The following is a 22986-nucleotide window of genomic DNA, read 5'->3' on the forward strand; positions in this document are numbered from 1 at the left end:
CTGGCAGTCCATTAGTTAGGACTTGGTGCTTTTGCAGTGGTGGCCTGGGTTTAATCCCAAGTCAGGGAATGAAGAATCCCACATGCTGTGTGGCACAGTCAAAGAGGGAAAAAATCATCTTTGTTTTTGATAAAGCTCAACTTAGGCAGCTATGGTTGAGCTTCTTAATTGTATTTCTCCCATAATATAGACCTTGGTGTGGAGCTGAAATATTTACTCCTAATTGTTGAATTATTGCATCATCCCATCAAGTACCAATGATTGGGGGGGGGGGGGGAGAGACAGACTTCCATACCTGTTTTAAGTAGGTGATCAGGCTATGACCCAGATATACTTACCACCTGGAAGCAGGAAAAGAGCATCAGGTATTCTGTCTCAATAATAAGAGTTACTCTCTTTTCTTGGGGGTAGGAGAAAGTGGGGCTGGAAAAAATACAGAAGTTTACTCTTCTCAACACTTCTGATAGAATAAAAGCGTCCTACTTTAGGGCCAAGGTCAAAATGCTGGTAGATTTTTCTTACCTTTGAACAGGTAGGAATTTTTAAAATTTACTTTTTATTTGAGAAGTAATACTGGTCGTTGGTCCAAAGACTTTTTTTTAAACGATATAGTAGTGTATCAAGTTAACAAAATAAAACTGTTTTCTATGTGTACCCTTAACCCCAAATCCATTTTTCTACTTACATAGAAATTTTGCTTTTAAATTTGGTATGTATCCTTCCAGACTTCTGTAAACATTGAACAAAGATATATGTGTGTGTGTGTGTGTGTATGTGTACACACATAGATCTTTTTGTTTTATATACATACAAATCACCATATATATGTTTTGCAGCTTGCTTTTTACTTTACTATTTACATTATTGCTAAACACATCTGGAAAATATTTTTTAAGTACTAGATCAGTGCCAGAAACTATAATGGAAGAAATATTTGTAAGAATAATCACATAAAAGTTTAAAATTTATCTGCCAAAAATATTACGAACAAAATTCTAAAGCAAGTAGCAAAAGAATGAAATTTTCTGAAGTATGTCTGATGAAGGGTTAATATTTTTGATGTTTTAAACACTTTTACATAAGAAATAAGTGAATCTACAAAAGAAAAGTAAATGATCAAATCCCTATTAGCAAATCTTCAAGTTAAGAATCAGATGCTAATTAAGACAATGATGGAATATGCCCATATTAAGGTAAAGTGTATGTATGTGTTAACACTGGAAGGATTGGACATGGTGTAAACAAGCCACTTCCATACATTGCTTGTGATAGTGTACATTAGTTCAACCTTTTGATGGTGGTAGGGGAAGCTGGTTGAAAATATATTTAAGACCTTTAGGGTTTTTCATAATCATTAGCTCACTTTTAGTCCTTTACCCTAAGGAAGTAATCATAGTTTTAAGGGTGCTCTTTGCATATTCTGTTTTGCATATCTGCAGAAAGGTTTATAGCAATCTAAGAATATAAAATAGGACATTTGGCTAGAAAATGGTGTGTATTGATAAAAGTAGGAATTTACACAGTCACGTATAATGATATTTTAGAAAACGTCAGTTTCATGATGCATTGTTAATGTAAAAACAGAGGAGCTTACGGTAAAACAGTATATAAAGCAACATCCTTTATTTTAGAAGTACAAATCAAAAATAGAGACTAAAGTACAGAAAAGACTAGAAGGAAAGTTATTAAAACATGAATAGTAATTATCTGTGGGTAGTGGATTTCCTAGTAAATTTTTTTAAAATTTTTATGTATTTTTGGTCTTCATTGTTGCATGCAGGCTTTCTCTAGTTGCGGTGAGCGGAGGCTATTCTTTGTTGCGGTGCATGGGCTTATTGTGGTGGCTTCTCTTGTTGCAGAGCACGGGCTCTGGGCACGTGGGCTTCAGTAGTTACAGCATGTGGGCTCAGTAGTTGTGGCTCTCAGGCTCTAGAGTGCAGGCTCAGCAGTTGTGGTGCATGGGCTTAGTTGCTCCACAGCATGTGGGATCTTCCCGGACCAGGGATGGAACCTGTGTCCCCTGCATTGGCAGGCAGTTTCTTAACCACCTTGCCACCAGGGAAGTCCCCCTAGTAATTTTTGTTTTTGTTTTGTGTGCAACTAGATATTCCAAATGAATTGAACAAGTATAATGTAATCACAGTAATTAAAAAAATTATTTTAAAAAATGGTGTCTTGAACATTGAAAACATTTAATTATAAGTAGAAAAGTGTTATTTTATTATTAGCCTATTTAATACTCTGTTGTATCTTTTGGCTCCTAAAATAACACTTCCTAGAAAAAATTATTGAGCTGTTAGGTATATAAACGTAGTATCTCAGACTGTGTGCAACTTTAGTTCAGGTCCTTTGTATTGGTGGGTAAATATAACCTCTGATATATTATTAGACTTATCTATGGTCTTACTCAAAATAGTTTCTTAAATAAAGTTAGAGTTTTCTGCTTTACTTTGACCAAACATTTGGGCACTACAGCAAAGTAAACCTTACCAAAGTTATCTTTTATTGTACTTTCTATAGGAGTTAAATAAGATCACTACTCAGTTGGATCAGGTTACTACAAAGCTGCAGGATAAGCAAGAACATTGCGGTCAGCTGGAAAATCATCTTAAAGAATATAAAGAGAAACACTTCTCTTTAGAACAGAAAACTGAAGAATTAGAAGGTCAAATTAAGGTTTGTATAAAGGAAACTGTAGCCATATTTTCTACCGCTGTAGCAATGGAAATTGATGACCTAGAAGGAATCAGGATTTTAAATTTGCAAACAAATTATAATACACCAACTTAAAAAGTTATAATTTTTCACGTCTTAATTTTGAATTCCATCATTACTTTTAATTTCTTCACTAATGGATGGCTTTTACAAATAGCAGTTAACATATATATATACACACACACACACACACACACACACACACACACACACACACACTAGTTCCATTGTAATGTGTAAATGTTTCAAAGAGACAGCCAACCAAGGATCTACTCTGTAATTACAAAGAACTTACTTTTTTGTTCTTGTGAAGTCTCTTCTGCCCTATCATTCCTGTCTCTTTCCCTCTTTATTCCAGTATAATATTCAGGTATGGTATATTTCTTCCTTTTTCACATTTTACATTTATACTGTTTGGATTTTGTTTCTAATTTAATATTATTAAAATTATAATTTATACTATGGTAAACTGCTTCTTTTCTGTAGCACAACTTCAAGTGAAAGTGTTGATTTCTACTAATAAGATTAAATGACTACATGTATTAGAGAAGGATTTGACCTGAGTCCTTTGTCCTTAAAATCAGAACTACAAATTAAACAAAAATTTCCAAAGTTACCATACATGTAACTTATACCTTCACAGTCAGATGACGCACTTCTGTACAAGTGTAGAGTCATGGTGTGTATGTATACAAGTGTATCCACACCAGTATAACATGGAAGAAGAAAATTACATTTACAATTCTATTTATGGGTTCCCTTTTCTTTTTCTTTATGGTCAATGATAATAGTATGATCAATTACATGATATAATGGTTGAAAAGAACAGAAAAACTTTTTTTGTTATTGTTTTGTTTTGTTTTTGTTTTTAGGATGAAATTCATCTAATGAGAATTCTATTTGAGTATCTTTAGGGACTTCTCTGGAGGTCCAGTGGTTAAGACTCCATGCTTCCACTGCAGGGGGTATGGGATTGATCCCTGGTCGAGGAACTGAGATCCTGCATTCCTCACAGCATCGGTGCATGCCTCCCCCCAAATAAAAGATATTTAGAACCACTAGTGTTTATAGTGATCTATGACAATATCGGATATTTAACATTTTGTAATTATTTTAGGAAGTATTCCACCTGTTTTATATATGTGTGTGTGTGTATATAGTTATAGAATTAACATAGTCACATTGAATATCCAATATAAGTGTTGAGTTAGAGCCACAGGTACCTAAATTGGCTTATAAAATATTTAGGATGTAATATTTTTACAACTATACCAGAAAATGCATTGCTTATAGATGTTCAAAATATATATTTAACAGTTTGATTTTGTAAACTTGTAAAAATACACACAGTTACATGTATATATATGAGATAGAAACCACAGTGTGAAGAGGAATAATCTCTACACCAAGAGATTAAAGAAGCAAAATCAGAAATTTAAATTGGCTTTACATTTAGGGCCAGTAGGTATTAGTGAGAAGGATGACATGACAACTCCGTTTTAGTTTTGAATATTTATAATTATATAATATCACTGCTGTTAAGTGAATATAAAGGATTGTATATTTTAAATGGGCCCATGTGTGAACCTGTTACTTAATTTTTTCATACTTGAGTTAATTTTTACTCAAGTAATAAATATAATTATTTTAAGTTTATTGTCTTATTCAGAGTTCATTTTAAAAAGTAAAAACTTAGTGACTGCCTCTCATATATAAAGCTTGCTGCTAGATCTTCTGAAAGATTCCAAGATAAATGGCTTCTTTATTTAGTGATGGCTTCAGAATATGTTTTTTATTATAACATAAATATTTTTGGTTAATTTTTATGTGTTATATTGACACCGGTTTGAGTATAAACAAATGTTATAATGTTTAATAGATAATTATTGACATTAAAATGGTTTTATATTATATTTCTGCCATAGAAACTAGAAGCTGATACTCTTGAAGTTAGAGCAAGCAAGGAGCAAGCTTTGCAGGATCTACAACAGCAAAGACAGCTGAACACAGATTTAGAGCTTAGAGCCACAGAATTGAGTAAACAGCTTGAAATGGAGAAAGAAATGTAAGTTAAACTACTTAAGGGAGAGGCTTATAAACTAAGTATTAAAACTTTCATAAGATTTCAATTTTGCTATCACAGTGCTTCAAGATTTGTTTGATTCTATAAACTACTGATATTAATGTGAATGGAAAATAAAGCCATCACAACATGGTTAAATAGGAGGGCTTGTGACCAGTCCTCACATTTCAGTAGACTTTGTCTTTAAAGGCCAGATACACCACTCTGACTGAGTTGACAGACTGGATCTGTGTCAAGAGGGTAAGGGTTTTTGACTCTTAGTAGTAAAGATGGAAGCTGAGCACCTGGGAAGAGTATTCAATACCTTTCAAGGAAATGAAATAAAACCCAGAGTTGATGATAAATAAGTTGTTTCACACCTTCATGGTTTCATGCTTGTTTTGGGAGTGATGACAAATGTTTTTGTTCTCTCATTTAGTAAATTAGGTCCTGATATGAATTTGAGGATATACAGATGCATTTTGTGCCTCAAAGGGCATTTCTTCTCACTCTTTTTTTTTTTTTTTTTAATTAACGTGATTTTTTTTTTTTTTTAATTTTTTGGGGGGTACACCAAGTTCAATCATCTGTTTTTATACACATATCCCCGTATTCCCTCCCTTCCTTGACTTCTCACTCTTAACACCATAGTTTCCAGTGCCTAGGTATTTGGGGAGTACGTCTGATCCTTTGTATCACCCACTGAGTGATTCGTCCCCTCTGAAACCTAGTCATGTGTCCGTGAAGATGACCTTTGAGTTGGTTCTTGTTCTCTTTCCCAAGGGCCCCTATTGGCCCAGTGGTTCTTTCCATTTCTACTAAGGATTTAAAAAATTTTTGCCTTTATACTTTATGCAAACATTTTTTATGTGGGATCCTGCATTTCTAGACTACTACCTAAGAAAGAAGGGCAGGATAAACGCATCTGAGGTTTGACTAAACCTCACACCTGGTCATAAGACTCAGCCCAGATAACGGTACAAGGCTTCCCTTTCTCAAGGGCCAGCTACGCTCTGCATGCAACTCTTTCCCTCCAACTTCCATCTTATAATGTATTTTCATTACTGTGTAGTTTAGTTTATTTTCAAATATCCTTTGTGATTTCTTTGATCTGTGGGTTACTTAGAAGTGTATTGTTTACTTTTCAAATATTTAGGTAAGATACCTTACTATTATTGGTTTCTAATTTAATTCCATTTTGGTCAGAGAACATACTTAGTAAAATTCAGACATTTCCAGTTCTTATTTAGGGCACAGTGTTTATCTTGGTTAAGTTTCCATGTGCACATATATATATTGGGTAAAGTGTTCTATAAATATCAGTTAGGTTAAGGTGGTTGATAATGTTGTTCTAATCTTCTATATCCTTTCCAATTTTCTTCTCTGGTCATTTCTGTCAGTTTCTGAGAAAGGGGTGTTATGGTTTCCCAGATTGTGGATTTATTTATTACTTCCTTTAGTCACTTTTAAAAAAAACAACTAAGTTTTACAGTCACTATGCAAGCCTTTATTTCTGTTTGCCTTCTTTGAGTCACATAGTCTTATTATTTTATAATAATTATTTATGGGAAAGTTAAGTAGGATAGTAAATAAATATATCAAGTCCCAATTTTAGGGTTGTTTGACAGGGATTTTAATTATATCAAAATGGTAAAGTATTATTAGTACAATGACTATTCTATTTAGACCTTTAAAAATCAGTGAGGTACAGAATCTTATGAATATACTTCATATGTTCTAGTTACTTTTTTGAAAGTAAAAGTAAGTTTCTGGGACTAAAAGTTAGAAAATTTCAAGGTAAATGTGTAGTTCTGATATTGTATTAATACTCAGTTTCAAGTATGTGGCTGGTACATCTTTAATAACCTTTTTAACATTTTGTTGAATTTATAATAAATATATTGATAGTAAAGTGCATTGGAAATAGTATGCATTGTAGAAATACTACTTTGCACCTGGTTTTATTTTCACTTGAAAAAATGGTTGATCTTTAAAGTGTGCTTTTCTTTTGTTAAGTAAAATGGATAGTTTTATTCGTTTTATGAAAACAAAGTCTTTAGTTTAACTTTCTTAAAGCAATATCTTCATTTCCTTATTCTTACAACTTTTTTTTTCCTTTTTAAAAAGTAAAAGTGTAGTTGGTTTACAGTATCGAGTTAGTTTCAGGTTCTTGTAACTTTTTAATTCATTCTGGTATAGAAAACTTACGTTAAGGGACAAATGATAACAAATCTCTTATCTAATCTGCTATACTCTAGGATTAAAGTAAATCTTTTGTCTTTCCTCCATGTTTGAAAGGAAATATTTCTTCTCTTTTTTAACTTTACTTTTCCTGGTTACCTTATATGTGTTTTGAAGCTTAGGACCTATCAAATACATAAATGTGTTTTATTTTTTCAAGGAAAGAGGCAGAGTTCTCTGTGGTTGGGGGCTAACATAATAAATAGGTTCTTTAGGGTACATGGAAAACCATTTCTGGCTGTCATAAACTAGAGGGTTTGCTATACGTACAGTTTTCTTTGGGGATGCATTGTGGTAGACAAGACTGAATTAAGTCATGGGCTTAGATGGTCTTGGCTTTATCGCTAATTTATTTGACTTGAGGAAAATCATTTTCATCTGTTAAGTGATCGAATCAGATGTTCTGAGGCATTTTTCAGTTGTGTGGTTTTACAACATTAAATTATTTTTGCTTCTTAACTACACAAGAAAGTTTTAAAACTCAATAATAATTTGTTTGAATGGTAAATTAGAAATGGTAAATTATGCATTATTAAAGGAATTGTTTCTTAAATATTTAGAGTATCCAATACAAAGTTGGATCTACAGAAGAAATCTGAAGAACTTGAAAATATTAAGCAAATGCTTACCACACAAGAAGAAGAAAAAAAAATCCTTAAACAAGAAATTGAAAATTTAAGTCAAGATGCAAAGATGCAACATAAGGAATTGAATAACAAAATTCAGACAGCATTGACAGAACTACAAAAAGTGAAGATGGAGAAAGAAACTCTAGTAGCAGAGCTTTCTGCAGCAAAAGAGAAATTATCAAAAGTTTCTGATTCTTTCAAGAACTCCAAAAGTGAATTTGAAAAGGAAAATCAGAAAGGAAAAGCTGCTATATTAGATTTGGTTAGTTGTTTATGTTTACTTTCTTAGGTAGAAGTGATTTTTATTTAAAATGTAATGACTTTTCTGCTTAATTCACTGTTGACTTTTCATCCTGCATTTAAGTGATTTTAAGTGTTTTTATTAGGAAAGGAATTGGGATTACTTAACCTGAGACAAAGATATTGGTTTTTGTGTGTATAATTTTCCAGTGGCCCAGAAAATTTTCTGTTGAATATATAGTCTTTCTCTATTTTGGGTCTGATGCTAGATTTGGGAGGGATTGAGCCTGTTTGTCCTCAGGGCCACTTCCACAGAGAATATAGCGACTAGTTGAAATGTTTTTCACTTGACTGTAAAAAGAAAAGGGAAAGAAGACCAGAAAGATCTTCATGACTTTTATCTCTGATACTATAAACTTTCTAATTCTTTATTCAGTTTTCTAAAACTCTAGATAATACCATGTCTTAGAGATACTGTAAAAAATATTTATAGAGAAGAACAGTCTTGAGTCTCAGGAAATGCTTGAAGGGGAATGTATTCTCAGAAATATTTTAACTCAGAATAACAGCAAAAGTAAAATTCTTTTGTTCTCAATATGAAGGTCAGTGAAAGTGCTGAGTAGCATAAAAAACATGATTTTCATATGTCACTTTTATGTTTCTTTCTGTTCGGAGAAGACATCTTCTCTCTGTACTTCTTTCCTGTTAAGTTATATGTGATTATTTTTATTTATTGTTTCAATACTTTAAAAAAATTTCCTTCCATTTTTTGAAGTCCATTATTCTACTTTTAAAAATAGTATGTTAATTAATTAATCCTGTGACATAAAAATGTGGTATCTAAAGTATCCTAAAATCTTGTCCTAATATTATCTAAAGTATTCATTGTGACTGTTGGTTGATAATAGAAACTCTTAGCCTTTTCCTGTCCCTCCCCATTTACCGCTATAATATTTGCCTGTGTTTATTATTGAAATGGATGATTCTATCCCATCTTAAATCATCAGTGATTCTAATTTATTTCCTTGTGTGGATCTTACTAAGCTTATGAACCAAAATTCTTAAATTTACTGCAGATATTTTCTTCATAATGTAGTTTCCATTTTTTTTTAGGAGAAAACTTGCAAAGAGTTAAAGTATCAACTTGAAGTACAGACGGAAAGCACACATAAGGAACAGAATGAACTGAAAAAGTTACTTGAAAAAGAGAAGGAAGTAAGATTTTCTTTTTCTGTAACAAAAAATTATGTAAAGCATAATAAGGTCTTTATATTTTCAAAATATTTTCACAATGTGAAATGTGTTCTACCTACTACTAAAAAGATTTAAGCTAGTTTATAATAAAAGGCCCAAAATAAAGGATTATAATTAATAAAGGTGGAAAATTGTCAACTAACTACAGAATTATAATTAGATAATCTAGATTAAGGAATATTACTGTGAATAAAAAAAGTCAATAGATTTTCCATAGAAATGACATTTTAAAGGGTCTTTATTTCATGGACATTTATATTAATGGCATATTTGATAGTGGTTGTATAACAATAAAGAGATTTTTCTATGGTTAATGCTTCTATTGTTCTCCATCAAAACAAACAAGCAAGTAAGTAAATAAGTGGGTATAATGTATATTTTTATTCTCTGAAGACATACCGCTAAGCAGCTGAAATCCAGGCATGTTGCTTTCTAGAGATCTGATTTGATAAAAGAGCAAACCATAGTCTTGACATGTTTTTAGTGTGATTGTGTTTTGGTTGTTGATTGAAAGAAGACACATGTGCTTTATATGCCAGCCATGTAAGTAGCAAAATTATGGTGGTTTAGTGCCCAAACTGTGAATCCAGATTGTCCAAATTTATATCCTGACTGTGCCAGTTATTAGCTATGCCGTCTTGCCTTGTCTCAGGCAGATGGTTTGATCTCTGTGCTCCAGTTTCCTCAGCAGTAGGATGGGGCTAATAGTAGAATCTGTGTCATAGGATTATTGTGAGAAATAAATAGGTTAATATATTTCAGAGTGCTTAGAATACCAACTGTAAGAAAGTAAATGGTCGGATGTTAGCTATTACTTTATCATTGGGTATCATAACATAATCATCATTATTGTCAACACTGCCTGACTCCTGTTTTGCACAAAAATATTTCCCTGTGTATTGGAGATAGCTGAAGCATCCATATGTAGCACTGAAACTTTTTCAGAAGTAACTTTGAATGGTCAAGTGCTCAAATTAGGTTCTTAATGAAATATGCATAAAACATGAAAACATGACTTTGGCTGGAAGGGTGAGAGGTAGTGTAAGTTCACCTTGGCCACAGAGGAACCTCAGTGTGACTTGTATATGAGATCTAATTTTGAACAAAAATATATCCTAGTAGATTGTTAAAATCAGGTACAAGCAAAATATGCCTCAGATCTTTAAATGAAGAAACTATTGTGTGATATAGTTTAGTGTCATCAGACAGATACTGAACATATTTGCCAAAAATTATTTTGGTTTTATCACAGTTAATATGAAGCTCTCCTTTCTGATTCACTGTGGCTAACAGGCTCAGTTATCATTTTTAAAAAATTAATTAATTGGCTGCATTGGGTCTTCGTTGCTGCACATGGGCTTTCTCTAGTTGCGACGAGCAGGGGCTACTCTTCATTGTGGTGTGTGGGCTTCTCTTGTTGGTGAGCATGGGCTCTAGGCGCACGGGCTTCAGTAGTTGCAGCACATGGTCTCAACAGTTGTGGCTCACGGGCTTAGTTGCTCTGTAGCATGTGGGATCTTCCCAGCGCAGGGATCGAACCCATGTCCCCTGCATTGGCAGGCGGATTCTTAACGACTGTGCCACCTAGGAAGTCCCTCAGTTAGCATTTTTTAAAAAAATTTATTTATATTTTTGTAGCCCTGCCGCACTGCTTGCAGAGATCTTAGTTCCCTGACCAGAGGTTGAACCTAGTCCCGGCAGTGAAAGCGCCAAGTCCTAACCACTGGACCACCAGGGAATTCAGTTAGCATTTTGAGAATATTCAAGACAGTAGACATTTCAGCAATCTAAAGATTGATGTTGATTTTCCCTTTATCTGTGATATAAGGGAATACTAATCTAGTTCATTTGCAAGCTCTATTTAAGTGTATAAGTTAAAAAGGAAGGCATGATAAAACAAAAATTGAAGATTAATCCAGCATGTCATCCAGTAGTGAATAATGTCAATTATGAAAGCTCCATGAGGGCAGGGATTTTTCTTTTTGGTTTATTACTGATTATTTGTGGCCAGTAGACTCAGTAGTTTCTACTTAGAGCAGTACTTGGCATGAATAGGTATTTGATAAATGTGTGTTAAATGGAGAAATGAATGCTAAACAGATTTTATTTTCTTTTAGACTTCTCATCAGTTGAAGTTGGAGCTCAGTTCAATGCAGGGACAAGTCATACAGGTCCAGAACAGTTTAAAACAAAAGGAAAAAGAAGAACAACAACTTCAGAGTAATATAGATGAGCTAAAGCAATTGACTGAACAGAAGGAAAAGCAGATTGAAGCACTCCAAGGAGAGGTTAAAACTGCTGTTTCACAGAAGGTAGTGATATGATATTTGTTTACTTTTTGTGGGAAGACAAACTTTGCAGTTAAGATAACAATATAATAGTTAACACAGATGAGTTGCAGCAAAGAAAATTTTGCTTAAATTTTTCTAAGTTAAATGTATAAATGCACTTAATTATATGATTAAATATCTACGTCTGGATTTCCATTCACTATAACCATGTTGTTAGATAATTCTTATTTGAAATTCTAGCACTAATCATTTGATAGACATAAAACTATCTTTTTGTAAAATAACATGTAACTAATGTTAAAAGAATAATTTATACATTTCTATTGTATTAGAAAATTTTAAAGGAATTTAAAAATAAACTATCCTTATTAAGGGAAAATAATCAAGAACAAAAATCACAAAGTGAGATATATTTAAATATTCAGTAGTGTAGGTTTCATATAGTTACAATTTTGTTTTTTTAAGTTTAATTGTAATGGTTTCCATTTCCAAACCTATGCTAATTTATTATTAAGTATCAGTTCTTTATTCTTAAGTATGTTTTAATACCTGTCCAGATCAAGAGTTGATAAAAGTGGATTGAACTTAATAATTGAACAAAATGAGGTTTTCCCCACTGTTGGCGTGTGCATATTAATTCATCCATGGAGAGGAAAGATATAAGATACCTAGTATGTAAAACAAACAAAATATGTCATGTTATTAATAGTTGGCTTGTCACATTACTAGAGGAAAAAAGAAATTAACCCCACAAATACATATTTTATGTTGACCACTGGTTTTATAACTGTTATTATGGCCACTTTACAAAAGAGTAGTTTTCTAATAACACAAATATGAGTAACAAATTTGTCTATCCTTTTTGTGTGTGTGTTATATATAATCATACATCAGGATATAATTATCACAATTATATATTTTGTTCTATAATTTGGTATCTTGAAGTCACTTTTCCCCAAAATCTGTTAGCCTCATAATCAAGCTTTCCTTAGATCTTCATTTTTATAATATCATGAATTAGTAAATTAAAAAAAACTCAACAACTATTTTTTGCACATTTTCTTTTTTATTAAATTATTAATTATAATAAGATTTCTTCCAGATTTATGCTTAATGTATATTGTGTATACTTTGCATGGCTTTACTAGATGACACTTAAGGATTTTGAGATTTAGAGGAAATGTTATTGGTAGTTCCCTTACTTTGGACTGTTAAAACAAAAATACCATAGACTGGGTGGTTTAAAGAATAAGCATTTATTTCTCATAGTTCTGGAGCCTGGGATGTTTAAGATAAAGGTGCCTGGCATATTGAGTGTCTGGTGAGGGCCCACTTTCTGGCTTGCAGATGGCTGTCTTCTTCCTGTATCCTTATATGACTGAGGGAGATTATCTCTTGTGTTTCTTTGTATAAGGGCACTAATCCCATTCAGGAGGGCTCCATTCTCATGATCTAATGACCTCCCAAAGACCCCGCGTCCAAATACCATCACATTTGACCTAGGCTTCAACATAAATTTTGGGGTGGAGGTGGTCACAGACATTCACAGCAGTAGTAGTTCAGTTGTGTTAGTGTATGAATGCTAGCAAAAGGAACACCTTTAACCTTGGGGAGGATGCGTTTTGGGGAGTGTTGGGTGGATAGCCAGTCTCTGTAAGTTAGACTTGGAATTTGGAGTACCTAGAGAATCATTGAAAGGCAGAAATAGTTTGGTTCTATTGAGGAGCAGTGTACTATCATGGAAGGAAGATAAATTTTAGAGCCAGGCAAATCTGATTTAAATTCTCTGTGGCACATATTACGTTTATGGTCACAGGAAAGTGATCCATCTTTCTGAGCTACATAAAATGGAGTCATAAAGGTTAAGTATAGTGGAGAGAGGAAGAGTACTATGAGATGAGCTCAGAGAAGTAGACAGGTGTAAAAGCATAAACATACAAACTTGTAGATTATAACAGAGAATGATATATTCTGTTCAAAGGATAATTAGAATCTGTTAGGAGATTTTGAGCAGAGAATGGTAGAATCTGACTAAAGAGAGATAAAGGAGCGAGCAGGGAAGGCACTGACAAACTATTACAGTAGTCCAGAAAGTACAAGATGATGGCATGAACTACAGTGTTAGCAGTAGATGATTTGGGAATATCTTTTGGAAGTTGAGTCATCAGGACTTGCTGATAGATTGGATGGTGAGAGATGATGGAAAGGGGAGTCAAGAATAATTCTAGGTTTGTGGCTTGTGCAAGTAGATGGCCATATTTATTGGGGGAAAGTAGCATGTTTTTGAGGAGCAGGGTTGCTGTCAAGAATCAAGAGTTCTACTTGAGATAGATACCTATCCATTACTCAAGTGAAGATGTCAGGGAAGTACTTGGCTATAATGAGCCCAGAGTTCAGGCAGAGAGGTTGGAGCTAGAGACATAAATTCAGGAGTCAGTTGTAAATAAACAGTATTTAAAGCCATGAGTCTAGTTGAGATCTTCTAAATAGAGAGTGTATATAGAATAAAAGAGGGCTAGAGACTGAACCCTGGGGCCCTATAATGTTGAGAGATCAAACAAAAGAGGAGGAGCTAGTAAAAGATTTTAAGAAGGAATGACCAGTGAGGTAGGAGGACAACCCAAAACACAAGATATCCTGGAAACCAGGTTGAAGACTGCTTCTAGGAGGGGGCATCATCAACTGTTTGAAGGACTAATGGGATGTTTAGTGAGATGTGGATGAGGACACGAATGTTGGATTTTGGAACAAGGGGGTCGCTGATGACTTCAGGAATTTCATTGAAGTGTAGTGTATTTATTTTAAAATCCAAGTGCGTCTTTTCATGCTATGCTTATATATATATTTATTTATGTCATAATTTATGCACAACTCCTGAATCTTCTAAAGACTGAAGGTTTAGAGTTTAGAGGAGTTGGACCTTTGCAAGATTTTCTTCTCTTTTTCTGCCTTGATGTTAATAAAGATGACCTGTATAAAATTCTTGTTATTCTTGAATTTCAAGGAGTAGAAACAATATACTTCAACTTAGTAATGGCTTTTTAATTATTGCGTGTAGAAATTTCCCATAGTTCAACCTTAAATTGTATCATCTTTTAAAGCATGTAGCACTGAATCTTCCATCAGAATGTAGTTGTTACTGTCTTCTGAGACTTTAGTACTTAGGAATTCTAAGCCTTTTTTCTTTATTTAATTTCTTTTTCATTTTTTGTCTTTTAAATTGGGACTTGTTGGATTTTGTAATTCTTTAATTTTTTAATCATAGAGGTGGCCAGAAAGTTCGTTCAGGTGTCCAGCAAGATGTAACTGAGAAACCCGAACGAACTTTTTGGCCAACCCAATATAAGGGAAGTTACACTTTATTTATTTTTTAAAAATTTATTATTTATTTATTTATATTTATTTATTTCTGTGTAGGGTCTTGGTTGCTGCATGTAGGCTTTCTCTAGTTGTACCAAGCGGGGGCTACTCTTCGTTGTGGTGCACAGCTTCTCAGTGTGGTGGCTTCTCTTGTCACGGAGCACTGGCTCTAGACGTGTGAGCTTCAGTAGTTGTGGCACGTGGGCTCAATAGTTGTGGCTCACAGCTCTAGAGCGCAGGCTCAGTAGTTGTGGTGCACGGGCTTAGTTGCTCTGCAGCATGCAGGATCTTCCCAGACCAGGGATTGAACCTGTGTCCCCTGCTTCGGCAGGTGGATTCTCAGCCACTGCACCACCAGGGAAGTCCCAAGTTATACTTTATTAACACAGAATTTTAGGGCATAACTGCAGTTCATTTTGTTCTCAGGAATCTTAGTTGTGTGGATTTCATTCTATATTTGTAACTGGTTTTTGGTATGCATACTGTTTTAAATAATTATTGTATGTTTCAGACAGAACTTGAGAATAAACTACAGCAGCAGTCAACACAAGCAGCACAGGAACTTGCAGCAGAGAAACAGAAAATATCAGGGTTACAAAACACATATGAAAAAAGTCAGGAAAATCTGAAACAGCTTCAGTCTGATTTCTATGGGAAGGAATCTGAACTTCTTGCCACGAGGCAAGATCTTAAGGTATAGTGAACTATATATTATATCATGGAAGCGCAGTAAGTTGTTTATAGACATTGGTTAAATGATGATTTGAACCCAAATGGGCATGGGAATGTTAGTATTTGTGGAATATCATGCTTGTTTTCTATTGAATTATTTTTGGAAAAACATGCTTTTTAAAAATTAAATTGTTTTATATGTTAACAGTATATATGTGAATATAGGCATTTAAAATAATATCTTTATAATAGTGAAATTATTTGGAAATATGTTAATTGTTATATTAGCTTATCTAAGGACTTTGCTGCCTTTATGTAAAAAAATAGATTTTAAGATGGACTGCTGTTAGAAAATCTAAGGAGCAGCCTGCCGCCTGCCCCCGCCACGTGGGAATGGCATTTATTTATTTATTTAACATCTTTATTGGGGTATAGTTGCTTTACAATGTTGAGTTAGTTTCTGCTGTACAGCATATATCCCCATTCCTCCCTCTTGAGCCTCCCTCCATATGCCATCCCTCTAAGTTGTCACAAAGCACCAGGCTGATCTCCCTGTGCTATGCAGCAGCTTTCCACTAGCTATCTATTTTACATTTGGTAGTGTATATATCAGTGCTACTCTCTCACTGTGTCCCAGCCTCCCATTCCCCTCCTGTGTCCTCAAGTCTGTTCTCTATGTCTTTGTCTTTGTTCCTGCCTAAGGAGTTTTAAATGTACACCACTTGTGAAAATGCAAGCAATTTTAATATTGCTTGTCAAAAATATTGACTTTAGTTTTATATATTTGTCAACTTCCCAAAACTACTGGAATGCATAATGATTAAAATTAGGAGATTATAGCTGAAAGTAAACTTAACCTTAATTATCTAAACATATATGGATACTTTGTCCTTGGCAATACTGTTTGATTAAAGTATCATTTTTACTAAAATGAAGGATATAGAAGAAGAGTTAAAAATTTTTATGTAACATTAAGGCATCAATTCTGAAAGGGAAATGGAACATTTGTATTCTCTCAAAGAAGATTTAGCCAGTTCTCTCTCTTCTTTGTCACAGTGAGATATTATGCTTTTTGATTCTTTCCTGTGTTTGGATTTTTGTTTCTTTGCTTAATTTAAAATGCCTTATTGACAAATTCAGTTGAATACCACAGAATATTTTTATATATAATATACATAATTTTATACTGTATCTTTATTCATAGGCTGCTATAGGGAAGGCTTTATGAAGGAGGACTTGACCAGGTCCTGAAGGATATAAGAATTTGAATACACAGAGACTCCTGGGAAAGATCAGTTCACTCAGGGGCACATTTGAGAAAAGGTGCAGTAGCGGAAAACAGCAAAGCCAGGAGGCAGTCACCATAATTGCCTTGTTAGGGTGCTGATTTGTGTTTGGAAGTTAAGGTTAAAAAGATTGGGATCAAATTGTGAGGTATCTTAGATGCCTAGCAGGGACGACTGGACTTTATATTGGGTTGGAGGGCGGGGAATGAAGAGTCTAAGCAGAGGAGTAAAATGAAGAAAATATACTTTAGGCCGCTTAACCTGGAAGCGGTTTACAGACAGTTTGGTTTAGATCTGGGGTAAACTAGTGTTAGGGAGATTAGTTAAGAGGCTGTCTCCCTTCCTTCCTCCATAAACTTCAGTAATCTAGCTGTGAGTTGATTAGAACTGGAGTTAAAGTGGGTGGAACAGAAGAGGTTAATGGGAGAGAGAAGATGAAACAAAAGGGCTGAATAACACACAGGGTGCAAGGAAGTGAAGAATCAGTGGTGACTAATGATCTGACAAAGAAACAGGAGATTGGGTAAAAGAGTTTTCATAGGGCCAACAGTAGATATATAAAGTTCAAAATTAGCAAGAGTTATTTTAAGTAAAAAATAGCCCCTGACATTTAGAAAGTGTCTCACTTGCTATATTCTCTAAGTAGCTTTAAATTATTATTATTATTTTTCTTTTACAATACTGTTGAAAGTCAGGGAAGGTTTGTGGAAGAGTTTGGACTTTATCCTAAAGGCAGGAAGGAACCACTGAAAGAATTTACTCAGATTTGTATTGGGTTAGCCAAAAAGTTCATTCGGGTTTTTCTGTCATGGATGTTATGGAAAAACCCGAACAAAATTTCTGGCCAACCCAGTATTTTAGGCCGATGACTGGCTGCAGCATAAGGAATGGATTGTAGGGGAGCGTGGTTGAATGTGGGGATGAGAGAGGAGACTTTGCAGTAGTCCAGGTGCAGATGATGGTGGCTTGGGCTGGTAATTGTAAGGATGAAGAATGTGGATGAATTTAAAGGACGTTTAGGTGATAGAGACCATGAAACCTCATGATTAATTGTAAAAGTTCTGTAGCAATCACACTTTTTCTTCATATGGATGTATTATTTACCCAAGAGTATAACACAGTAATAAGATTTACATCGTTTAAATCAGTATTTTTTCATTAAGCCAACAATTATTTTTATTATTCCTGAAAGCTACATCATGTTCTGATTTTATGCATGAAAGAAAAATTCAAATGTAAACATGGGCAAGAAGAGAAAGACAGAGGGATAAGGCTGCTGTGGAGTTTACAGATGTTGAGAGGCTGTGGATAGACCCTCTCTTCCAAAGCTTCCTTTTGCAGATGAAATGGAGGCCCTAGTTGGTTGATGACCGGCCTAGTGTTTGCTCAATAACAGAACCATGATTAGATCTCCGCTCTTTGGATTCATAGCCCTTTATTCTTTTACCATCAGTTCACTAGAATTAAAAAAAAATTTTTTTAAATAAAATAGGATATTGACAAATGAGAGGTATCTGAACTACTTAATTAAAAAAAAATTCCTAGGAAAGTTCAAATAATATTTATAGTCCAGAATAAGGGATCAGCCATTCTTTTTCTTTTGCTTCAGTGATTATTATATGATCTTGTATATGAGAAAGGGAGAGGTTCAGAACCTTGTCAACACGACACCTAAGTCAAGGCTGCCATCTGTGGGCTGACGGTGTACACTAAGACACCAGAAGAAGGGAAGCTGGGCTGGCTTGATCTATGCCTCTAGCCCCATCTGCTGGATTATTTACGAAATACTGATGTTTGTTGACTGGATATTTCAAATTGGCTATGTATGCTATGTGCTATTTGTTGTTTAGGAAAGGTAGAAGTGGAATTTAACTGTAAATCTTGCACCCTCAGTGAAGTGAAAATTCTAGGATAAAAAGTTTAGAATTAAATATAAATCTTCTTAGCCTAGTACTATTCCTTATGTAATTCATCAGACATTGAGAAAAAGTAATAACTAAAATTTTTAAAGTTTTATTTTGAAAGAAGAAAGGGAGAAATTGAACAACAACAAAAAACCAATAGCTACCACAGAACAGTGCGGAAAATGTTTTTTTTGCTGCACTGCTATGTGATTGGGGTATTCAGCGTTGGTACTTGATCTGCTCAGGGATTTGCTTATTCCACTGGCAGTGGTGGGTTAAAGATAGCCTCAGTAAAACCATTGAACGGGAGAGGGAGTTCTCCAAGGGAAGAGGATCTGAGCAAGTGAGAAAAACATAGTCTGCAGCAAATATTACTTATAAAAGGAATATTTGAAATGGCAGTATTATTGCTGAATGACATAGATGAGTATTCAGAGGCAAGGCAGAGCAATATGTCTTGGCTCAGAAAAGAATAGTGCAGATTTTGTGCTTGACTTTAACAATTTAGTCACTAGGATTTTGTGAGTTCAAAATTTTATAGGCTGTTATTTAAACCATGGCATTTTGGAATTCTTGTGGTCAGAGCTTGAGTGTACTGTTGCTTTTAGGCTCTAGCATGCGTTGGTATTCTTTAGCATTAGACCAGGACCTCTATTACCTAATTACAATTACTATAGACTGTATGGGCTAGGCTTTGTCAAATTTTATTCTTTCTTTGAAATCACTCTCACCCTTTGTGATACTTAGGTCAGTTCCCACATGCCCATGGAGCCTTCTTTAAACATTCCACAGAGACAGTCACACTCCTTTTTCTATTCATTTGGCACATAGCAAATGCTCTAATACCCTGTATAACTTCCATTTTACACCCTGGTTCTGTTTTCCAGGCCATATGGTCAGCTTCTTTAAGTCCAGGACCATCTTTTACCCTCCTGTCTACCTTAGTAGTATACTTATTTAATGTTTAGCTGCTTGATTAGTAAAGGACTAGATAACTTTAGGTCTTTCTCAAAAAGGAAGCCTTGTGGTTCTTAGTATTCTACTGGAAGCCATTGAAATGGAAATTTAATTTGTATCAGAAAGACTTCTGAATTGGCTTATTTGTAAGGAGTAATCTCTTTCAGCAAGCTTAAGAAGCCCTTTAAATAAGGTTTTCATTCATTTATTTTCCATCTAATCTTTATTGAATGCTTACTATAGCCAAGCCTAGACAGCAGTGATCCCTCCTGAAATTATATCTTCTGCCTTTTTTTTCCCCCGCAAAGAAATTCTATCTCCGGAATAAGAAAGATAAGCTTCTTCTAGATGGTAGGAGAGCATCTTAGAGTTAGTTCCCTTAGCAGCGGAGGGTGGCAAGGTTCCTGTCATTTTTCCATTCCCCACATGTTACCATATCCACCTCCAAGTCAAAACCTAATAGATCAAAAAGTTTGCTCTTTCCCTCAACTTCAGCGTCTTGAAATATTTGGTCTTTAAAACAGTCAGTAACTATGGACTGTGTTAACTGACAGCTCTACTTCTACCACATAGATGAGAAGTTAAGAGGATGGGGTGATGGTCTTGTCAGAAGTAGAGCCTCAGATGTCTGGTTGACTTTCCTTTTAGTTCAGTTGATCAGGTTGGCAAGTTTGAAATACATTTCCCCCCTCAAAACAAAAAACCCTTTCTATTTATTAAGTAAAGCTTTTAGCATGTCAAGGGCCATCATAGATCCTACAAAACATATATGTACATATAATGTAGCATTTAACTCTTTTTAAATTGCTTTTTTTAAACACCTCCCCATATCTTCTCTCTAACCACATATATGTTCTCTGAGTGTGTGATATGATTCCTATTTAATATTCTTTGTATCACTTAGCCAGTAAATACTTATAGATTATTTCTAGAAGCTTTGGAATTGCTTCAGTTTTATTAAGTATTTTATACTACAAACATTTTTCATAAGCAAGAGAGTTAATTATCTAGCATTCTTTCTCTTTTACATCATTTTACTGAAGAGCATAATGTACTCTTTTAAAAATATATTACTTTCCACCGTGCTTATGTTAATTGTTATGTTTCTATTTAAATTTGCTAAAAAATGACGTATAATAACTTGGGGAAATTGCTTTTATCAGTCTGTAGAAGAGAAGCTTTCTCTAGCACAGGAGGACTTGATTTCAAACAGAAATCAAATTGGAAACCAAAATAAATTGATTCAAGAACTGAAGACTGCCAAGACTACTTTGGAGCAAGATTCTGCAAATAAAGAACAGCAATTGAAGGAGCAGAGTAAAGCACTACAAGATATTCAGAAAGAAAAGGTATTTTATTTTCTGACTAAATCTAGAATCTTAGAGTTACAGTGGCCATAGAGATATAGTCTAACCTGTTACCCAATGCAGGCATCACCTTTATTTTCAACAGTTCTCTTAGATGGGCTTCTGGTTTCTGTTAAAAGACTTTTGGTGATAGGAATTCTAATGCTAGGAAGTACTTCTTGATAGCTTCCTTGTCATTTCTACCCATCTTCTTACTGCTCTTTTCAGTTTTGCAAAAAAATCTGGTTTTTTACATTATAGAGCCTTGGTTATTCAAATATTCTCATATAACATGTTATCCTCTGGATTTATTAATGAGATAATAAAAGGTCTAGGAATAATTCTTAAGCTTGTTAATTATTAAAATTAAGAACCAGCTTTTTCTAAGGGGAAGTAGGGGTGTATTTTATATAAATGATGCTAAGTTATAAAGTTAAAAGCATTGTATTATGACCATTATGTTTAAAGATCAGTTAAAACTCTATATGAAAGAGAAATTCAGATCCTAGGAAACATTTTATTTTTGGCTTCATAATTGAAATCGTATTTCCTTCAGCTGATAGGGTATTATTCTAAAGTGTATACAGTTCTTGAAGTTCTTGGTATATTTTAACTGTGCAGTTCCTGAATTATCTTTAATTGAAAAATTGGGTGATGCTTTTGTGGGGATGGCACTGGTGAAGCTGGAATGAAACTTATGATTTGTGCCTCAAGTTTAGAAAATTCTGATGAAACTACAGTTTAGAGGCTGTTAATTACAAGGGCTTTAGATCAGGCAGATCTTATTTTAGTTTTTTGGTTCTACTTCTAAAGGTTTAGAGAAGTTAAATAATGAGGATTGAAGAGAGCTACCTGGTATAGAGATGAAATTAGTTAATGTGTAATACTCCTCCCTAGGTGCCTTATATAAAGATAGTGATAGTAATAATAATAATAATATTAATAAGTGTAAGATGGTAGTTTTGGCTAAACTTTAGCCAGGCACTATTAATTTTACAGTATTAACTACTTAATCTTTATAAACAACCTTATTGTTCATATTATATAAATAAGGACACAGAGGCAAGAGAAGGTAAGTAATTTGCTCAAGTTAACTTAGGTGGAAAGGAGCAGAGCCAGTCAAATAGTAGTAGTCATTTTATTATATTTTCAATTAAGTATTTACTTTAAAATTATTTTTTAATCATTTTTTCTATAGTCACTGAAAGAAAAAGAACTAGTAAATGAAAAATCTAAATTGGCAGAGGTAGAGGAAATTAAGTGTAGACAAGAGAAAGAAATTGCCAAATTGAGTGAAGAACTCAAGTCTCATAAACAAGAAAGCATAAAGGTATGTGATGATTATCATTTTTTCCTTTTGTATTAGTGTTGTTAAAAAAATTTATGTATACATACACTCATACCCACACATTTATTTTTTATTTATTTAGAACTTATTTGCTTATTTATTTATTTAGAACATACTATGCCAGGCACATTGTTTTTGACAAATACTCTTGCTCTCAGTGCTTTTATGTTGTGTAATATCTATATATATATTGAAATGATGTTACCTTTGTTTTCAGATTATTGAATAAAGCAAAGTAACACTAAAAGTTTACATTTTGTTGAGATGATAATCAAGAGAGCCATCCATTTTGCTTATTGATAGTAAATTCAAAATATTTGAATTTAAAAATTAAGATTTTTAAGGGATTTTCTTTTTTTAATTGCTTTTCTCCCTAAAATCTTCTAATAGTCTGTTTAGAACATTTTTCCTATCATTAGCCTGGCTGGCATGCCAGTTGAAGAAACTAATTGCCTATAATTTGCTTTGTAAAATGTTACTCATTTTCTTAGAGAAAGGTTAGATTTTTCTCTTGAGTGGTCTCATAATACCTCTTATGTCTGTCAGTATACTTGCCATTTTGCATTATAGTTAATTATCTCTCTGTGTCATTATGTTCTTCCAGACTGGAACTTCCTTAAAGCAGGGAATGTATGTAACTCATCTTTATATGTATCCCTAGACCTTAACACAGTGTGTGAT

The 22986-nt window shown here is 33.9% G+C and overlaps 1 protein-coding gene across 8 annotated transcripts in view; it reads left to right on the forward strand.

The window, feature by feature from the left end:
• EEA1 (early endosome antigen 1) overlaps positions 1-22986 on the forward strand; it is a 119803-nt gene that overhangs the window by 86102 nt on the left and 10715 nt on the right. For all 8 annotated transcript variants that reach the window (XR_009054574.1, XR_009054573.1, XR_009054575.1 and 5 more), the window contains 8 exons: positions 2521-2676; positions 4641-4780; positions 7579-7909; positions 9001-9102; positions 11259-11453; positions 15304-15486; positions 20775-20960; positions 22156-22287. Coding sequence is in view for 5 of the 8 variants with exons in the window: in XM_057740564.1 (XP_057596547.1) it covers positions 2521-2676; positions 4641-4780; positions 7579-7909; positions 9001-9102; positions 11259-11453; positions 15304-15486; positions 20775-20960; positions 22156-22287 (1425 nt within the window). In the remaining 3 variants the exon portion in view is untranslated. The remainder of the gene's footprint in view (positions 1-2520; positions 2677-4640; positions 4781-7578; positions 7910-9000; positions 9103-11258; positions 11454-15303; positions 15487-20774; positions 20961-22155; positions 22288-22986) is intronic.

Source organism: Hippopotamus amphibius, chromosome 7, assembly GCF_030028045.1.
Source record: "Hippopotamus amphibius kiboko isolate mHipAmp2 chromosome 7, mHipAmp2.hap2, whole genome shotgun sequence".
NCBI lineage: Eukaryota > Metazoa > Chordata > Mammalia > Artiodactyla > Hippopotamidae > Hippopotamus > Hippopotamus amphibius.